A 14,729-nucleotide genomic window follows, 5' to 3' on the forward strand; every position below is an offset into this window, starting at 1 on the left:
CCATTGTGTCCCAAAACACCTCGGCCCCAGGGCCATGGCACAGACTGGCACAGACCAGGAGCACTCTCAGTCCCTGAGCTGCCCAAACTGCCAGACCCCCCTCAGTGAGGGACACAGGCACTCCCAGCCCCTCACCCCGTCCCCAGGGTACCAGAGGCTCTGGCCAGCACAGGTGTCACAGCACCAACCAGATCCTGCTCAAAACCATGGCAGTGTAAAGGCTTTTAGAATAGAGAGTGGGAGTTTTGGCTTTGGGGGTTGGACAGCCAGGGCTGGTGGTGTTTTTCTCCCTGGCTCAGCCCTTAACCAGGTTTTAGACCATCCCCACCTTGTTAAATCCAGCTGAAACAGTGACGAGGCCAGGCAGGGCCAGAGAAATCCCTGTGCTGATCCCCCGGCTCTGCTGGAGCTCTGCTTCCCCCTGGCATGGCTCCAAGGGCTTAGGTTTCCAGCAGAAAAGCCCCTTCCCATGTTTGTCCTGCCTGTTACCCTCAGATATATGTATTTTTTTTTTAACCTACAAAGTAAAGCCCTGGCATCACAGGCTGGGAAACGCATTTCAGAGAAAAACGAAAAAAAAAAAATCATTTTTAATGCCAGCAAAACAGGCTGAACCAAAAGCTGAGAAGGACCAAAAAAAAATCAATAGTTATAATTAGCCCTGCTACTTAACAGTGACAAGCGACACGCTGTGCATGGCAGCCAGGAATATTTCAGCATGAAGGAGGGCTGGTGGCCCTGAACCAGCTGCAAGGAGGTGCCTGGCTGGGGTCACAGTGGGGACTCTGGTGGCATTTGGGCACCAAATGCAAAGCTCTGCAAGGCTGTGCCAGCCCCGGCTCAGGGCTGGGGGACAGAGGGACCAGCCGGGCTCTTCTATTAATTTATTTTCCACACATGTCTTAACGCCGGTGCTGCCGCCCCGGGGCCCGGGAGCCGCGGTGGGAGCGGCGGTGAGAGAGATGCCTTTTGTGCCAGAGCTGGAGGGGAACACAGGGATTACAGCTAATCACCTCCTGGCAGCGCTGCAAGCAGACCTGGAAGGGAATACCGGGATAACAGCTCCTCTAATCACCTCCTGGCCGCGCTGGCAGCAGGGTGTGCTCGGATGTCCCCAGGGTGTCCCCCAGCCGCCGGTGCCAGGCGGTCACGGGCAGCTCCGCAGCCGGGACCCCCCCGTGCTTGTGCTGCCTCCACCTCGTGTGCTGCTGGGAGGAAACGCTGCTGCCCAAAAACTGCCCGCAAAGAGGGGCTGGCAGGAAAGCTGCTGGTAACCACCCATGGCAGTAGCCAGCACCTGGCTGCCGTCACATTTCAAGGCTGTGAAATTTGTTCAGAGAGGTTTTTTTACAGGAACAACGGCTGCAGGGTGGGAGTGAGACAAACAGCCCCCCCCAAACGCCCGCGGTGTTCGATCGCTTCTGGCAGACCTCAGATCCCTCCTGCTCCCCCAGGACATGGGATGTGAGGGGCTTCCCTCCACAGGGGAACAGCAGCTGCCCCTCAGCTGGGGACAGTCCCCATGTAGGGCACCTGTCACCTGTGTGGGGCAAGGGAAGGCAAAGGCCTGCTGTGAATGGTCCCAGTGTGCACATGGGGCACACGGCACCAGGAGGGGACAGCAAGGTGGAGCTTGAGCTTCTCCTCCCCCTGTCCCAGCCATCAGTGGCCACCAACCAGCCTTCAGGGCCCATTCCTCCTCCATGCCAGCACCCCAGTGCTGGCCCAGGTCAGGCTGTCCTGGCACAGCCATGGCCAGGGGACACGTGCCCGTCCCCAGGCACAGGGCAGGAGTGTGAGGCTCACTGGGCTCTCTGCAGTGTCCAACCCTGCACAGTTCTCACAGGGGAATTGTGAGAAGTAGAATGCATCACTCTTTATTAAAATAAAACCCAAACCTTCCCTAGAAAGGGTTCAGAACAAGGAGGGGTTTGGACGGAAGACCAGGTTGGACAGGGCTTGGAGCAACCTGGGATAGTGGAAGGTGACCCTGCCCATGGCAGGGGGTGGAACAAGGTCCCTTCCAACCCAAACCAGTCTGTGATTCTGTAATGATCCTATGCAATTAAACAGACAAAATAATGAATAAATTTAGTTTTCATAACTCTCTGCTGCTTGCAGTGAGGTGGCAGCCAGAGGCTTGGGCAAGACTTTGGATTCTCCTCACCTGAAGATGGGTGATGTGGGGAGACAGAATGAACTCAATGAGGAGAGGGTGGAACATCCCCAGTGGACCATCCAGCGGGAGAAGCAGCTTAAGGAGGTTCATGGGGGAAGGGATATGAGTTGAGGAAAGAGAAGCTGCAGCTGGAGGAGGTGTGTGGAGGGAGATGCCCAGCCCAGCACATCATGGACAGAGTTCTGCACAGCATGGGTGGAAAACCCTTGGCTGGCCAGTCTCAATCCCTTGGGAGCCACCTCCAAAGACAAGAACAACACAAGTGGGAAAGCTCAGTGGTCTGTTGTTGGGCAGGGTGTGCTTCTGAGCAGGAGAGCCCCAGCCATGGCTGGAGCGGCTCTGGGGCTGTGTCACACCAGGGCTCAGGGGTGTTCCGACTCCAAACCCTTGGGCTGTGGCTGACCCTGAGCACAGAGGGGCTGGGTGACTGCACTGAGGGGTGGTGGGGCTGGGCCTCAGGGGTGGACATGACCACAGGACAGTCCTGCTCCAAGCACAGCCTGGATAAGAGCCCCTCCAACCAGGGCCTTACGGAAAGAGTGCCCAGCCCTCCTGAACAAGCACTGAGCAATCCCCATCCCAGTGGTGCTGTCCAAGGGCCTCACACAGGAGCAAACACAGATCACAGACATGGCAGGTCATCACTGGGCATGGACAAAGGCAGCTCAGAGCTGTGGGAACACACACTTTGTGCAGCAAAGCTGCCTCTCACAGACAGCCCCACATCCCTCAGCCCTTCCCACCCAAATCCTGCAGGAGAACATGCAGAAGGTGCCATGGCAGGGGCTATGTCAGTTGAGCCTCCACCTTGTTCCCTCCACAGTATGCACCTCCATTTTTGCAGCATTACCACATGGAAAACGAGACGTGGCACCCCCAGATGTTTCAATAACAAAGCTGTTGGCCCAGTGCTGGGATCTCATTTTGTCCAACAGTTTATTCCAAAGTGCTTTTACACCGGTGCCATCCAAACACACTGTCACCCTGAATTATCTGGAGTTGAACTGAACCTACAGTTGCTTTCACCTTAGCTCCTGGATGATGGTGTTTATGGAGCCGAGGAGCTCCCTGAAGTAGCCGTCCTTGTCCCCTTCCCGCTGCTCCTCGGCCGCCAGCTCCTCGTACTCGCTGCGCAGGAGGCCCAGGGTGGTGCCCAGGGCAGGGTCCCCCCGGTAGTGCTCCCTGCAGAAGGCCATCAGCACACCCACCAGCTTGAGGACCTTCTCCCGGGTGTCGTGCTCAGGCATGGCCAGCAGGTTGGGAGCCACCGCGCACCAGTCCTGCTCCACCACCGCCGGCACCAGCCTCACCTCCCGGTACTGCTGGATTTTCTCTTCCATCTGCTCTCCGTGCTGTGAGTCCTCAAGTAGCATCTGCAGGAAGTGGTGGAGCACAGATTAATATCCCTGTCAGAGAGAAACTCTCCCAGGAGGTGGCACGTGGTGGCAGGGGAGGATGCACACCTGGTAACACCTGCCTTGGACGGTGACTTGTCACAGAAGACCAAGGCAAGGTTGTGTCCTGGTTCCCTGCCACAGGGCCTGGTTGCTCACCCTGGAAAACTCCCAGTGACTGGGAGTTTCTGTGTCCCATGGCCCTGAAAGGGCATGCAAAGGGCAGGAAGCTCAGCAGACCTGGAAAGTCTCTGGTCTGCTCTGGGCACCTGCAGCATCTCACAAACACCACCCACCACTGGGGTCTGTGCTGCTCCCACCACAGACATGGAGATCTCCGTGTCCTCCAGCCCCAGCCAGACCTTCCCCTCCCAGCCTGGTCCAGAAACACCCCAATACTGTTGGAGCCTGGTCGTAAGGATTGACAGGAATGACACACTGGGGACAGTGAGGGACAATGCCAAGGAGACCTCCCCTCTCCTCATCCCCCTGCCTGATGAACTGCAGGCAGGATTTGGGGTGACAAGGAAAGAATGTGGCAGAAAAAGGCACTCAGAGCCCCAGTGACTCATGTTTCAGCACCAAGAGCTGCCAAGGTGGTTTATGATTTCCAACTCAACCCACCCCAAATCTGCCACCCCCACTGGCACCCAGGGCTGTGCCACCTCCCCCATGAAGCGCTGGGATTGATGCACGGAATTCCCAGTCCAAAGGACAGTGGAAAATCATTGTTTTAACGTAAACTTGAGAATCTGCTGGGCTGTGCCCTGCCCCAGCCCCACAGAGCCAGGAACAGATGGGGCTGCTGGGGGGGGCTGCCAGAAGATGGGCAGCAGGATCAAGTGGGAATGGTTTGAGTCAAAATGCCCACGTCCTCTCCTTTCCCATGGAGCCAACAGGACCATGTTAGAGTCAGCACCTGATAAGATTTCAGACCTGCAAAAATAATTTGCACCTTTACAAAGTCTCCTGGAAAATGACTGATTTAACACAGAGGTGCTGCTCTGTGGTGCCTGCAACCCAGGTATTAGAGCAGCCATAATCCGCGGGGCAAATTGGCCATAAACTGAGCCAGAGTGGATTTAATTCCCATACTCTGGAGTCAGGGAAACACACGGACTGAACAACAAGCCATGCCAAGGAAAGATGGGCTTTAAACTGACATTTACAGCTGTAATCTAGGGTATTTGAAAATAAAGCACTGCACATGGCAGGCTGGGCCCCAGCGAGGGCCGTGCAGCAGGGCAGGGCCTCTCCAACACACAGGGGCACAGCCGCGCCCTCGGCTCGGGGCTGGACACCAGCAGCTGCACACCACAGCCCAGTGCCCGCACTCCCTGCTCCTGTCCTTGGTGTTGTGTCATTTAAACACCCTCGGGAGGAAAGGGTGGCAGTGGCTTAAAGAAATGTCAAGGTTCCAGCTCGCTCTGGGCTCTCCCAGGCTCTCGAGCCCCGCAGTGTGGCCAGAGGGCGGGAGGGGACTCGGCCCCACGGCACCGAGGCAGGGTTGGCCCCTCCTCACCCTCGTCCTGTGAGGATGCTCAGCGTTAGCTCGGTGAGGGGAGCAGGTGGGGACCCCCGTGGGTCCTGTCCCAGCTCCTCACCTTCTCCATGATGAGGTCATAGAGCAGTGTCACCACACGGACGTGCAGGGTCTCCATCCCCTTCTGCCGGAAGAGGCTCCTGAGCACCTGGAGGCCGCCCAGCTTGAGGAACTGCTGCTGGGCGTAGGGGAAGTGTCTCAGCATGGAGGACAGGGCGAAGAGAGCCTGGTGGAGAGAGAGAGGGCCATCAACACAGCGGGCATGGCTACTGCGTATGGCATGGCCTCTCTTCATGGCACCCATGGGGACAGCAGCAATACCCCAGCCCACCTGTGCAGAACTCCCTGGAAAATGCATTCCAATCTCTCCTTGTCAAGGGGCATCTCCAACAGTCCCCTTTGCTCCTGATCCCAACCCCCCTCCAGCACCACGAGGCTGCCCAAATTTGGGTGACTTGCACCTGAACCCCAACCTGGGCAGTCACCGTGCTTGGTAGATCAGTAACCCAGAGGGACCTGCGACCAGCACCTGACAGACCCAATGCCATCACTTCTCCCTGCTCTCCCTCTCAGTCCTTGGTACAGAGCCCAGTTATGGGGTTGGAATGGGGTGAGGGGGGTCCAGCACCGCTCAGCAGCCCGATCCCTGTGAGATAATTTGGATGCCTGAGGTGATGCCCCTGTACCTACATAGTCAGAGGAGAAGACCATGATGTTCTCCAGCACCCAGCCCTGGCACAGGGCCTGTCAGGGTGCAGCACCACGTGCCAACAGCCAGAGGCCCAGCACCCCTCAGGCGGCGCAGGGTTAGTGCCGAGGAGGCAATTAGGAGCCACTCTAATCCCGCTGGATCTCACACTGTCTGGCTTTGACAACCGTGGTGGCAGAGGGGAGGCTGAGCCTGCCCGGGGCAGGGCACGGGGATGCTCATCTGGGCGCGTGCCAGGAGCTGAGCCGGCTCCTCCGCACACCGGGCTGGGCCCCGCTCCCGGACAGATCCGAGCTGACAGCCATGTCTTCCCCAGTCCCATTTGTTTCTATTTTCCATTTTCCGAGTTGCCGCTGGTGAATTTGAGATGTTTCTGTCTCCGTTTTTAATCACAGGCCAAAGAACGGGGGAGGGAAGGGATGCACTTTTGGCCTCATTGTCGTGCACTGCTGTGAGCACCGGGGCGGAAAAACCACCGGAGCGAGAGCTGGGGGCGGCTGCCCTGTGCAGGAAGGGTCTGGGGCACTGACCTGTCCTTGGGATCCTTGCCTGGAGAGAGGCAGGAGATTGTGCACAGCACAGGAACTGGAAATTAAAGGCCTCTGTCCTCCTGGAAAAGGGGGTTCAACCCTTGGAGGGTCTCATAAGGCTGCATGTGAGTGTGGGCAGCACTGAGCCCATCCCTCTCACTTCTCCAGGGGCTGCCAGCGGGATGCACTCAGGCTCAGTGGAAAGAATTATTCTGGAGGCAGCACCCAGGGGTTCACAGTGATGCTGGTGAGGGCCCCTGCATGCCCAGCCATCCCTCTCCACCCCAAAACAAGCTCTGGATTGAGCCAGAGGCATTCCTGGAAGGAGTTTCTGAGCATGGAGAATCCTGTGGTGCACTCTAGACAGATTTCCTCATATCCATGGCCAAATGCAATGGGATTCTCCAGCCTCTCCCATGCTTTTTGCTTGATGGAGAATTCTTCCCAGGGATTAAAGGGGAACATGTTTTTGGGAGCTTGTTATAGCCCAGGCAGTGCCCAGTGGTGTGAGCGACGTCCCAGACGAACAGAGGAGCTGACGGTGCCCTCACCCTGCCGGACCCCTCACACAGGAGGCTCCTGTGTTAAGCAGGGCTGGGGGGAGCAGCCAGGTAACGTTCCAGAGGTGGCATCACACGCTAAAGCGAGGGTAATGGGATCTCATGCTCCAGGGAGTGCAGCAGGAGGCGGGGCGGGAGGGGCAGGAAGCCCCGGCCCGACGGACAGCGCTGCACATTTGGCTGGGGGCTCTCGGCGCTGCTCGCTTGGCTCCAAAGCCTCCGCCCAAGGCAGGACATGGGGCTGGCTCCAGCAATTAGCTCCTTCCAAACGTCAGCTCCCGTGTTGGTTGGACTCTGACTGCTCTGCCTGTCATGGGGACCCTCGTCTGTCCCCCCGAGGGGCTGCAGCACCACGCCCTGTCCCCGCGGGCTGTGCCCGCTGTGTGTGCCACTGCTGGCTCTGGGGGCAGCCAGCACTGCTGGGGGTGGGCTGGTACCCAGGGCCACCCTCCTGCACTCCTGGGAGCAAAGCCCACCCAGTGTGGGAAGCAGCATGAGGTCCCACACTCTCCAGATGTCAGTGAGTTTCTGAGGAATGTTTACATGGAGTTCAGCAAAAAAACAGCTTTGCCCAGAGGGGCAGCCCCACTCACTCACCTTCTTCCTGACAGCCAGGGGTTGTTCTGTGGCCAGAATAACCAGGAGCTTCTGCAGTGCCCCCCCCTCAATGGCTTCAATCTGGACTTTGGGGTTGCTGCAGGGACAAAAGCAAAAGGCAGGTCACCAACACAACCATGGCAGGGTGGGAGGGAGCCTGCTCTGGCTGTACCAGCCATGGTGTGACAGCAGGACCAGGGCAGTGACTGTCCCTGTGCTGGCCCTGCTGAGGCCCCTCCAGGGCTGTGTCCAGTTCTGGGCCCTCATGGAAGAGAGACATTGAGGGGCTGGAGCGTGTGCAGGGAAGGGAATGGAGCTGGGGGGGCTCAGCCTGGAGCAAAGGAGGCTCAGGGGGGACCTTCTGGCTCTGCAACTCCCTGACAGGAGGGGGGAGCCGGGGGGGGTGGGGCTCTGCTCCCAGGGAACAAGGGACAGGAGGAGAGGGAACAGCCTCCAGCTGTGCCAGGGGAGGCTCAGGTTGGACATCAGGAGGAATTTCTCCATGAAAAGGATGGTTAGGCATCCAGGGAAGTAGTGGAATCTCCGTCCCTGGAGGTGTCCAAGGAAGGCCTGGCTGTGGCACTCAGTGCTCTGGGCTGGGGGAGGAGGTGGGGATTGGGCACAGGGTGGACTCGATGATCTGGGAGGTCTTTTCCAACATCAGTGGTTCTATTCTGTTCTATTTACAAAACACAGCAGACATGAATGAGGGTCAATCTACCCTGATCCCAAAACAAATCCCCCAGCTCCCACTGACCATAGTTCATGGTTATGGACAAGGTACCCCCTTCTCCAGGTAACCCCTGCAGCCACCTCAAACACAGCACATGACCTAAAATGATGGCAGTGGGGCTGGGAAGAGCCATCCTGGCCACCCATCACAAGCCCCACATCCCACATCCCAGCAAGGAGCCCTCTACCGTGATTTCCCTCACAGCCATTAATCCTCTCACTCCCCATCACACCCACTCCTCAACAGCCTTTACATTTCAGTTCCTGCTTCCTCCTCTCCTCGCTCACTGTGAACGTGCTGAGTGACTGAAGTGCTGTGGTGCTGCAGCCCCTGCCTCCAGCTCACCAGGAGCAAGGTCCTGTTTGCCCCCACAAATTACACCTGGTGCCACCACCCACACAACTCCCACAGCAAGTGCTTTTCTCCAAGGACTGCAGTGGCTAAATCCATCCTTCTGCCTGCAAGGACAAGCTGGAATCTCAGGTCTGGATGTGAGCAGCTGCCCAGGGACAGACAGACAGGCAGGCCTTGCCCACCGTCTGCACTGCCCTGGGTCCAGCCACACTGACACACTGCAAACCCACTTCTGGTACATCTTGGGAGGTGGAGGAGAGGTCAGGTGCTACAGGCTCCCTCCTTGGCAGGGCTTTCACAGTCGGAGCACAGCACACTGACTGTCTCCATCCCTGATCCCGGGTCTCTCATGCTCCGAGAAACAGCTCCAGCACTTCAGCCTTTGCTCCCCCCTGAAGCAGCAATTGCACAGTGCCCAGACAAAGGTCAGTGATGCTGTGACACACCCACAGCTCCCACTGCTCCTGGGGAGCTGCTGGAGCAGCCAGTCCAAGCCCCCTCCATGAAATGAGAGAGACAGAGGCAGACAGGGTCATAAAGAAACAAAACCAGAGACAAACGGAGCTGGGCAGGGAGCAGCTTGGAGTTAAACCCATGGCTCACACAGCAAAGCACCACACTCATCTCTGTTAGCCAGCCTCCCCTCCCTGCTCCATCCAGGCTTTGTTTCTCACACCAGGAGGAGCCACCCAGGGCTCTGAGGCAGCAGATCTGGGGGGTGGTTCCCAGCTGCCACTACCAGGCTGACCTCAGGGCAGGGCAAGGGGGGTTTGTTGAAAGCCACCTTTGATTTCTCCTTCCTCACCCATTTGCTGCAGCAGACATCCAGGCAGAGCCCTGGCACAGGCACCCTGCCGAGGAGGAGCATCTGTGACCTGCACAGACAGGGCAGGAAGGAGAAAGAACAAACCCAGGAGCTCCAGGATCCTCCTGCAGATGCAATTTTCATAGCCTGGTCCTCAGACCCACCCTGTGTGCCAGCCCTGCAGCAGCCCCAGCATGCCTGGGAGCAAACCAGCTTCTGTAGTGCCTGGGTCCAGGTGGGATCTCACACACCTACCATGATGTGTTTATCCCCAACCTCCCCGTGCCAGGAGGTGCAGCAGAGTCTCCTCCTGCAGAAACAAGATGTTATTTTTCACCCCAGTATGTTGTGTAAGGACCCAGCGATGGCATCTCTGATGGCCTGGGCTGGGCTCTGATTTGGGGAGTCAGGAGTAAATGGAGACAAACAGCCCTAAAACCTTCAGCTGCTCCCAGACCACCTCTGGCCCCAAGGCCATTTTCTCCCAGCTGACAACTGCTGCTCTCATTCACCTCCAGCCATACCTGCAGGCACAGGGACAGCCACAGCTGTCCCCACAGGGATAGCACAGGGACACCCCAGGGACAGTGCTGCAGCCCTGTAGCATCTCATCCACCCCATCCAGCCAGAGCAACTTCTCCCAGGGCAAAGGTGGGATGAGCACACAGGTGGGATGGAGGGCCAACAGCTCCCAGAGCACCCAGTGTGGGCTGAAGACCTATCTCATACACCCCAGCCAGTGGAAAGGGCCTAAGTGTGACCCCACCTCAGAAGAGCCAGAGATAAGGAACATCCAGCCTACAGAACTGAACAAATCCTGCACCTCCTTTGGTCCAGACAGATGTATCAGACACATCCAGGGCCTGTGATCCTCTGGGAGCCTGGAGATGCAGCACCAGAAGGCAGCAAGGAACCACAGCAGTGAGAAGTGATACCTGTCCCAAGGTCACTGGAGGTGCCCTGGGCAGGGAGTTGGGCACAGCCAGTGCTGGATGGCTGAGCACAGCACAAAACCTCCTCCTGCAGAGGCTGAGCAGCACAAGCAGAGCTGTGGGGCTGTGGTCAGAGCCCTGGGCATCTCCAGAGCTGACCCAGTGGCTGCAGGAGCAACACAGACACAGCCCTCATGCTGGGACGAGCTCTGCTGCCCAGCCGGCAGGAGCAGGAAAAAGAGGGGTTTCCAGCAGTGAGTTTTGGTCTCTGCCTTTGTCCAGGTTGTTCTTGTTTCTGTTTCAAGTTCATCTAGGGGAAGTCACAGCTGGGCTTTGCCCAGCACACCATCAGCCACACCACCAAGAAGGTTTTCAATGCCAGGGCTCCATGAGCAGTGGGAATGAGGGGTGAAGAAACTCCAGATGCAGTTCCAGACCCCAGGGAAGAGCTGGCAAATCCAACTAATCAGAAAACACAAGTCCTGGTCCAAAAGCCTGACCAAATTTCACATGCAAGTCACTCTGCGTGATGGAGACCAGAGCAACTGCAGAACAAGCTTGCAGGCAGGAACTCTGTGAGTGTAAGTGCACTGAAGGACAATCTCCTGGGCTGGAGACCTCTTACTGCCATTCAAGGAAAATGGTAAGTTTGGGATGTCCAAGCTCTTTTGTCACATCTCTCTAAAATAAATAATAAGAACCCTTACAGCAAGGGACACGACTGAAATATTGGTATGCCTTTAATGCTTGGCTGGTCACCTGGAGGATTTGATCTAATTAAAATCTCTGAACCATGGAGCTTCTGGCAAGGAGCAGCTCTGGAGGTTAGGGAGCCTTCCTGGCTGGTAGGTGTGCTGCTCTCACTTCTCAATGCTCCTGTTGTTCAATGTCTCTGCTATCAATAGTCCTGGCTTCAAACTAACAAAAAAAGCTCCTTTGAAGGTTTGGAAAACTCAGCCCAGATCTGTACAAATTACACTGTCAAGCCCAGGGAAAAGCAGCCTGAACAAAATAAACACAGTGAGACAGACTGTGGAGTGCTCTCATGGGAAATTCAACCTGTTAATCTGCTAATGGATATGGGATGGTGGCACCTGCAACAGAATTTGCTGAAATGGAATTCTGAGGCTGGGACAGGGGTGGAATACAGCCTGCAATGACATCCCATGATGCTGCAGTGATGGCACAGATTTGGATGTGCTCTAAGGATTGGATTAACCACTCTCATCCTGGGTGAGGAACAGCCACAAGGCTACAGGGACTCGACACAAGCACTGTGCTTGGGTTCAAACAGTTTCCCAAGAGAGACCCTCTGTGCTAAACAGCCCCGGTTTGCCCTGGGAGGACCCCCCCCAGCTATGGGGTCACACCACATCCCCTCCAGATGTGGCCCTCACTGCACATCCGAGGTCCTTGTGGCTTCCAGGCACGCTGCTCACGTCCATCACAACCATCTCTCAGTCTGTGGCTGAAGAGTAGCAAACAAGGCTGGGTCAGGCTCATGGGACTGATCCATGCAAGACACTGCCCAGGCACTGGGGCAGGCTGGGGGTAACAGGAACACTGCTGGTGTTCACGCTGGCCAGGGGGTGTGCAGCAGGGGTGAAGAGCTTGAGAAGAGCAGCAGTAATCTCTACTGCCCACAGCTGACCTCACCATCCTCCCTGAGCAGCTCCTGAGGAAGCTCTGTCCCTTGAGAGGTGGGCTCTGCTCTGTGGTGGAAGTTCCTGAACTCTGTGGGACATGTGCCATCTCTCCCAGACTGGGAGAGAACCCCTGGACAGCCTCAGGCACAGGCCACCAGACTCCCTCAGTATGGACCCTGGAGATGGATACTCCCTTTCCCAGGGTGCAGCCTGGCTCCTGGGGAGGTGACTTTGCAAACACAAATTTAAAGTGCCATTTCATCAGCCCAGCACTTCCCTCTTGGTGGCTGGGGAAGGTGACCTTCGGTTTTCTGCCAGTTCCCATCTCCCTGAGTTGGAGTCAGAACTTCCCACAAGGGCCCAGACATTATTACAGTCACAGCTGCTTTGCCAGAGCACCGTGAGCCTCAACAGGACACGGAGAGGGAAGCAAAGGCAATAAAATCCAGGGCTGGTGTTCTGGGATCAGCTCTGGGAGTGCAACTGAAATGAAGCTGATGCAGAGCCTGGCTGGTGGCAGGTCCTGCCATGGGGGGGGTGTGAAGGCAGAGACAGATCCAGCACCTTCCCCAACCTGCCAGGCTGGGATGTTTGTGCCCTTCTTCCTTTCTTCTTCCATTAAAGCTCTTTGTGGGAGCAGCAAGACCTCAGGCTGTGGATGACTGGACAGAGGACCCACGAGCAGCACAATGGAGGTTTCCTGGAGGAGAGGTGGTCTCACAGGGTGGGGTCAGAGCCCTCCAAACGGCCTCTGCACCTGTCCCTGGCTTTGGGCTGTTAGGGATCTGCTTGTGGAATGGCTGCCCTTTATCCCTGGATGTTGGTTTGGACATGCTGTGGAGCAGCACTGGCATGGGGGACACAGCTGTTGCTCCTGAAAATTCAGCATGGGCTTCTCTGCCATTTTCACTGGCAAATTTTCATGACATGGAAGCAGCTCCCATTTTGCTGAAGAAGGGATTTTTTAAGAGCACTCTCTGTTAAAAGATACCCTTATCCTACTCCTCCTAGGACAATCCCAAGTGCAAAAATTTAGGAGAGAATTTTCAAAGTTTTTCCAGACTGCACATGCGAGGGGTGTGGGAAGACTGAAAAGCAGCAACACAGCCCTGAGGCGACAGCAGCTCTGGAGTTAGGTGGGAACTTACAATACGGCAGCAAAATTAGATTTAAATTAAAAATAAAAAAAAATAAAGCAAGCCAAGTGGTGCAGAGGGACCCGGGGACTCAGAGGCACAGAGCAGGGCAGGCAGGCAAATGCCCTTGTCTCTCTACTGCTCTAGCAAGGACACACACAGAATATTTATTTCGTGGCCAGCTTGTTGTAGGAACTGCACAAGACTCTAGGAAAGAAAGGGTCACCTCCTTACCTGGGCATCCTGCTGAAGCCAGGGGGAGAAAGACCAAGGAGAGTTGTGCCTGGAGGGGTCAGCCCTGCCTGGCAGGAGCAGGGGCTGAGCACAGCCCTGGCTGGGCCGTGCCCCACTCACGTGGCCACGGCTGCTGAGCCATGCCAGCATCTCCTCCCCAGGCACAGGCAGAGGAGGCTGCAGAGCTCCTGCTTTGATGAAAGCCCAGCCTGATGGTGGAAAGGCATGATAATCACCGGGCTAGACAGGGCTTAATGGGTCTCTTCTCTCCTCAGAACCAGCGCTCTGCGAGGCCGCGTGGGAAATCAAAGCTGGGGATCAAAGTCTGTAAGTCTGTGAAACAGCCTAAAAAATTTAGTGTAGTCTATTTAGCTTGTGCTATAACTTGAGGATCAGAAATAGGCAGCAAGGCAGCCTGGCTTACCTTGCCCTCCCCCTGTGTCCATCCCCCTCCCCAGTTTTCAGTCCAAAATCTGTCCATGAAGAAAACAAGATCACCAACAGGAGTGCTCGGAGTTGAAATGTGCCTTGCCTGGCTCCTGGGGCCTCTCAAAACCTCACACCTCAGTCACAATTTGACAGGCAATGGAAAAGGTAATTTTTGTGAGTTCTGGAAACCAAAAGCCACACAAGCAGGGTCACACTTGAAAAGGCCACTGACTTCTTCATCCTTCTCTGTATTTGGAGGATTTCTGCTCTTGTAAGCATAGTCGTGTTAAAATTACCTAACAAATAATAGATAAAGAGCTAAAACAGATCATTACAATGTCAGTAATTGCAGCCTGAACTAGATCTGTAAGTCTGAGACTCCTAAATAAGGGCAGAAAAGAGGCAGGATGATCAGCAGCTCATTAATACCTGCACGACTGAATTTCAGACTGCAGGTTTAAGAATAAAAAAAAAGCATTAAAATACTCCAAGTGAGAAGCGACACATGGGGAGAACGTGGTTTCCACCTGCCCTCCAAGCACTGGCTATGGCACGAACTATCCCCCTGGGAAATGACCATGGAGCAGAGAGCTCAAACAGCTCCGAATCTGCAGCTTCCTAGGTGTGCACTGGTTAGATACATCTCCTTCCAAACTTCCTGTCTTCCTTCTTAAGAGGAGGAAAACCGGGACAACTCAATGTCAACAACCCCACAGCCCCCTCACCCTCCAAACAACTCCCCAGCTCTGCCAGCAAATGACATTTAAGCTCAGGGCGGGTGAATCCCTCACAAAATACATATTTAACAGAGGCTTTCCACACTGCACAGTCCCATGGTATCAAAAAGGACATTTGCACAAACAATATGAGACATGCAGGATAGTAATAAAATACCCCCAACCCCACCAAGGCTGCCTGGGACTATTTGGAGTGAGAAGGTGGAGGCAT

The 14,729-nt window shown here is 55.9% G+C and overlaps 1 protein-coding gene across 5 annotated transcripts in view; it reads right to left on the reverse strand.

The window, feature by feature from the left end:
* Positions 1-3,091: 3,091 nt before the first annotated feature.
* The window catches only part of SIL1 (SIL1 nucleotide exchange factor), a 99,540-nt gene continuing 87,902 nt past the window's right edge, over positions 3,092-14,729 (reverse strand). For all 5 annotated transcript variants that reach the window (XM_064671419.1, XM_064671421.1, XM_064671420.1 and 2 more), the window contains exons 8-10: positions 7,513-7,609; positions 5,178-5,342; positions 3,092-3,552 (exon numbers count right to left, since the gene is read on the reverse strand). In XM_064671419.1, coding sequence (XP_064527489.1) covers positions 3,202-3,552; positions 5,178-5,342; positions 7,513-7,609 — 613 coding nt within the window. In that variant the 3' untranslated portion in view covers positions 3,092-3,201. The remainder of the gene's footprint in view (positions 3,553-5,177; positions 5,343-7,512; positions 7,610-14,729) is intronic.

This window comes from Pseudopipra pipra, chromosome 15 (genome assembly GCF_036250125.1).
Source record: "Pseudopipra pipra isolate bDixPip1 chromosome 15, bDixPip1.hap1, whole genome shotgun sequence".
In the NCBI taxonomy this organism is placed as follows: Eukaryota; Metazoa; Chordata; class Aves; order Passeriformes; family Pipridae; genus Pseudopipra; species Pseudopipra pipra.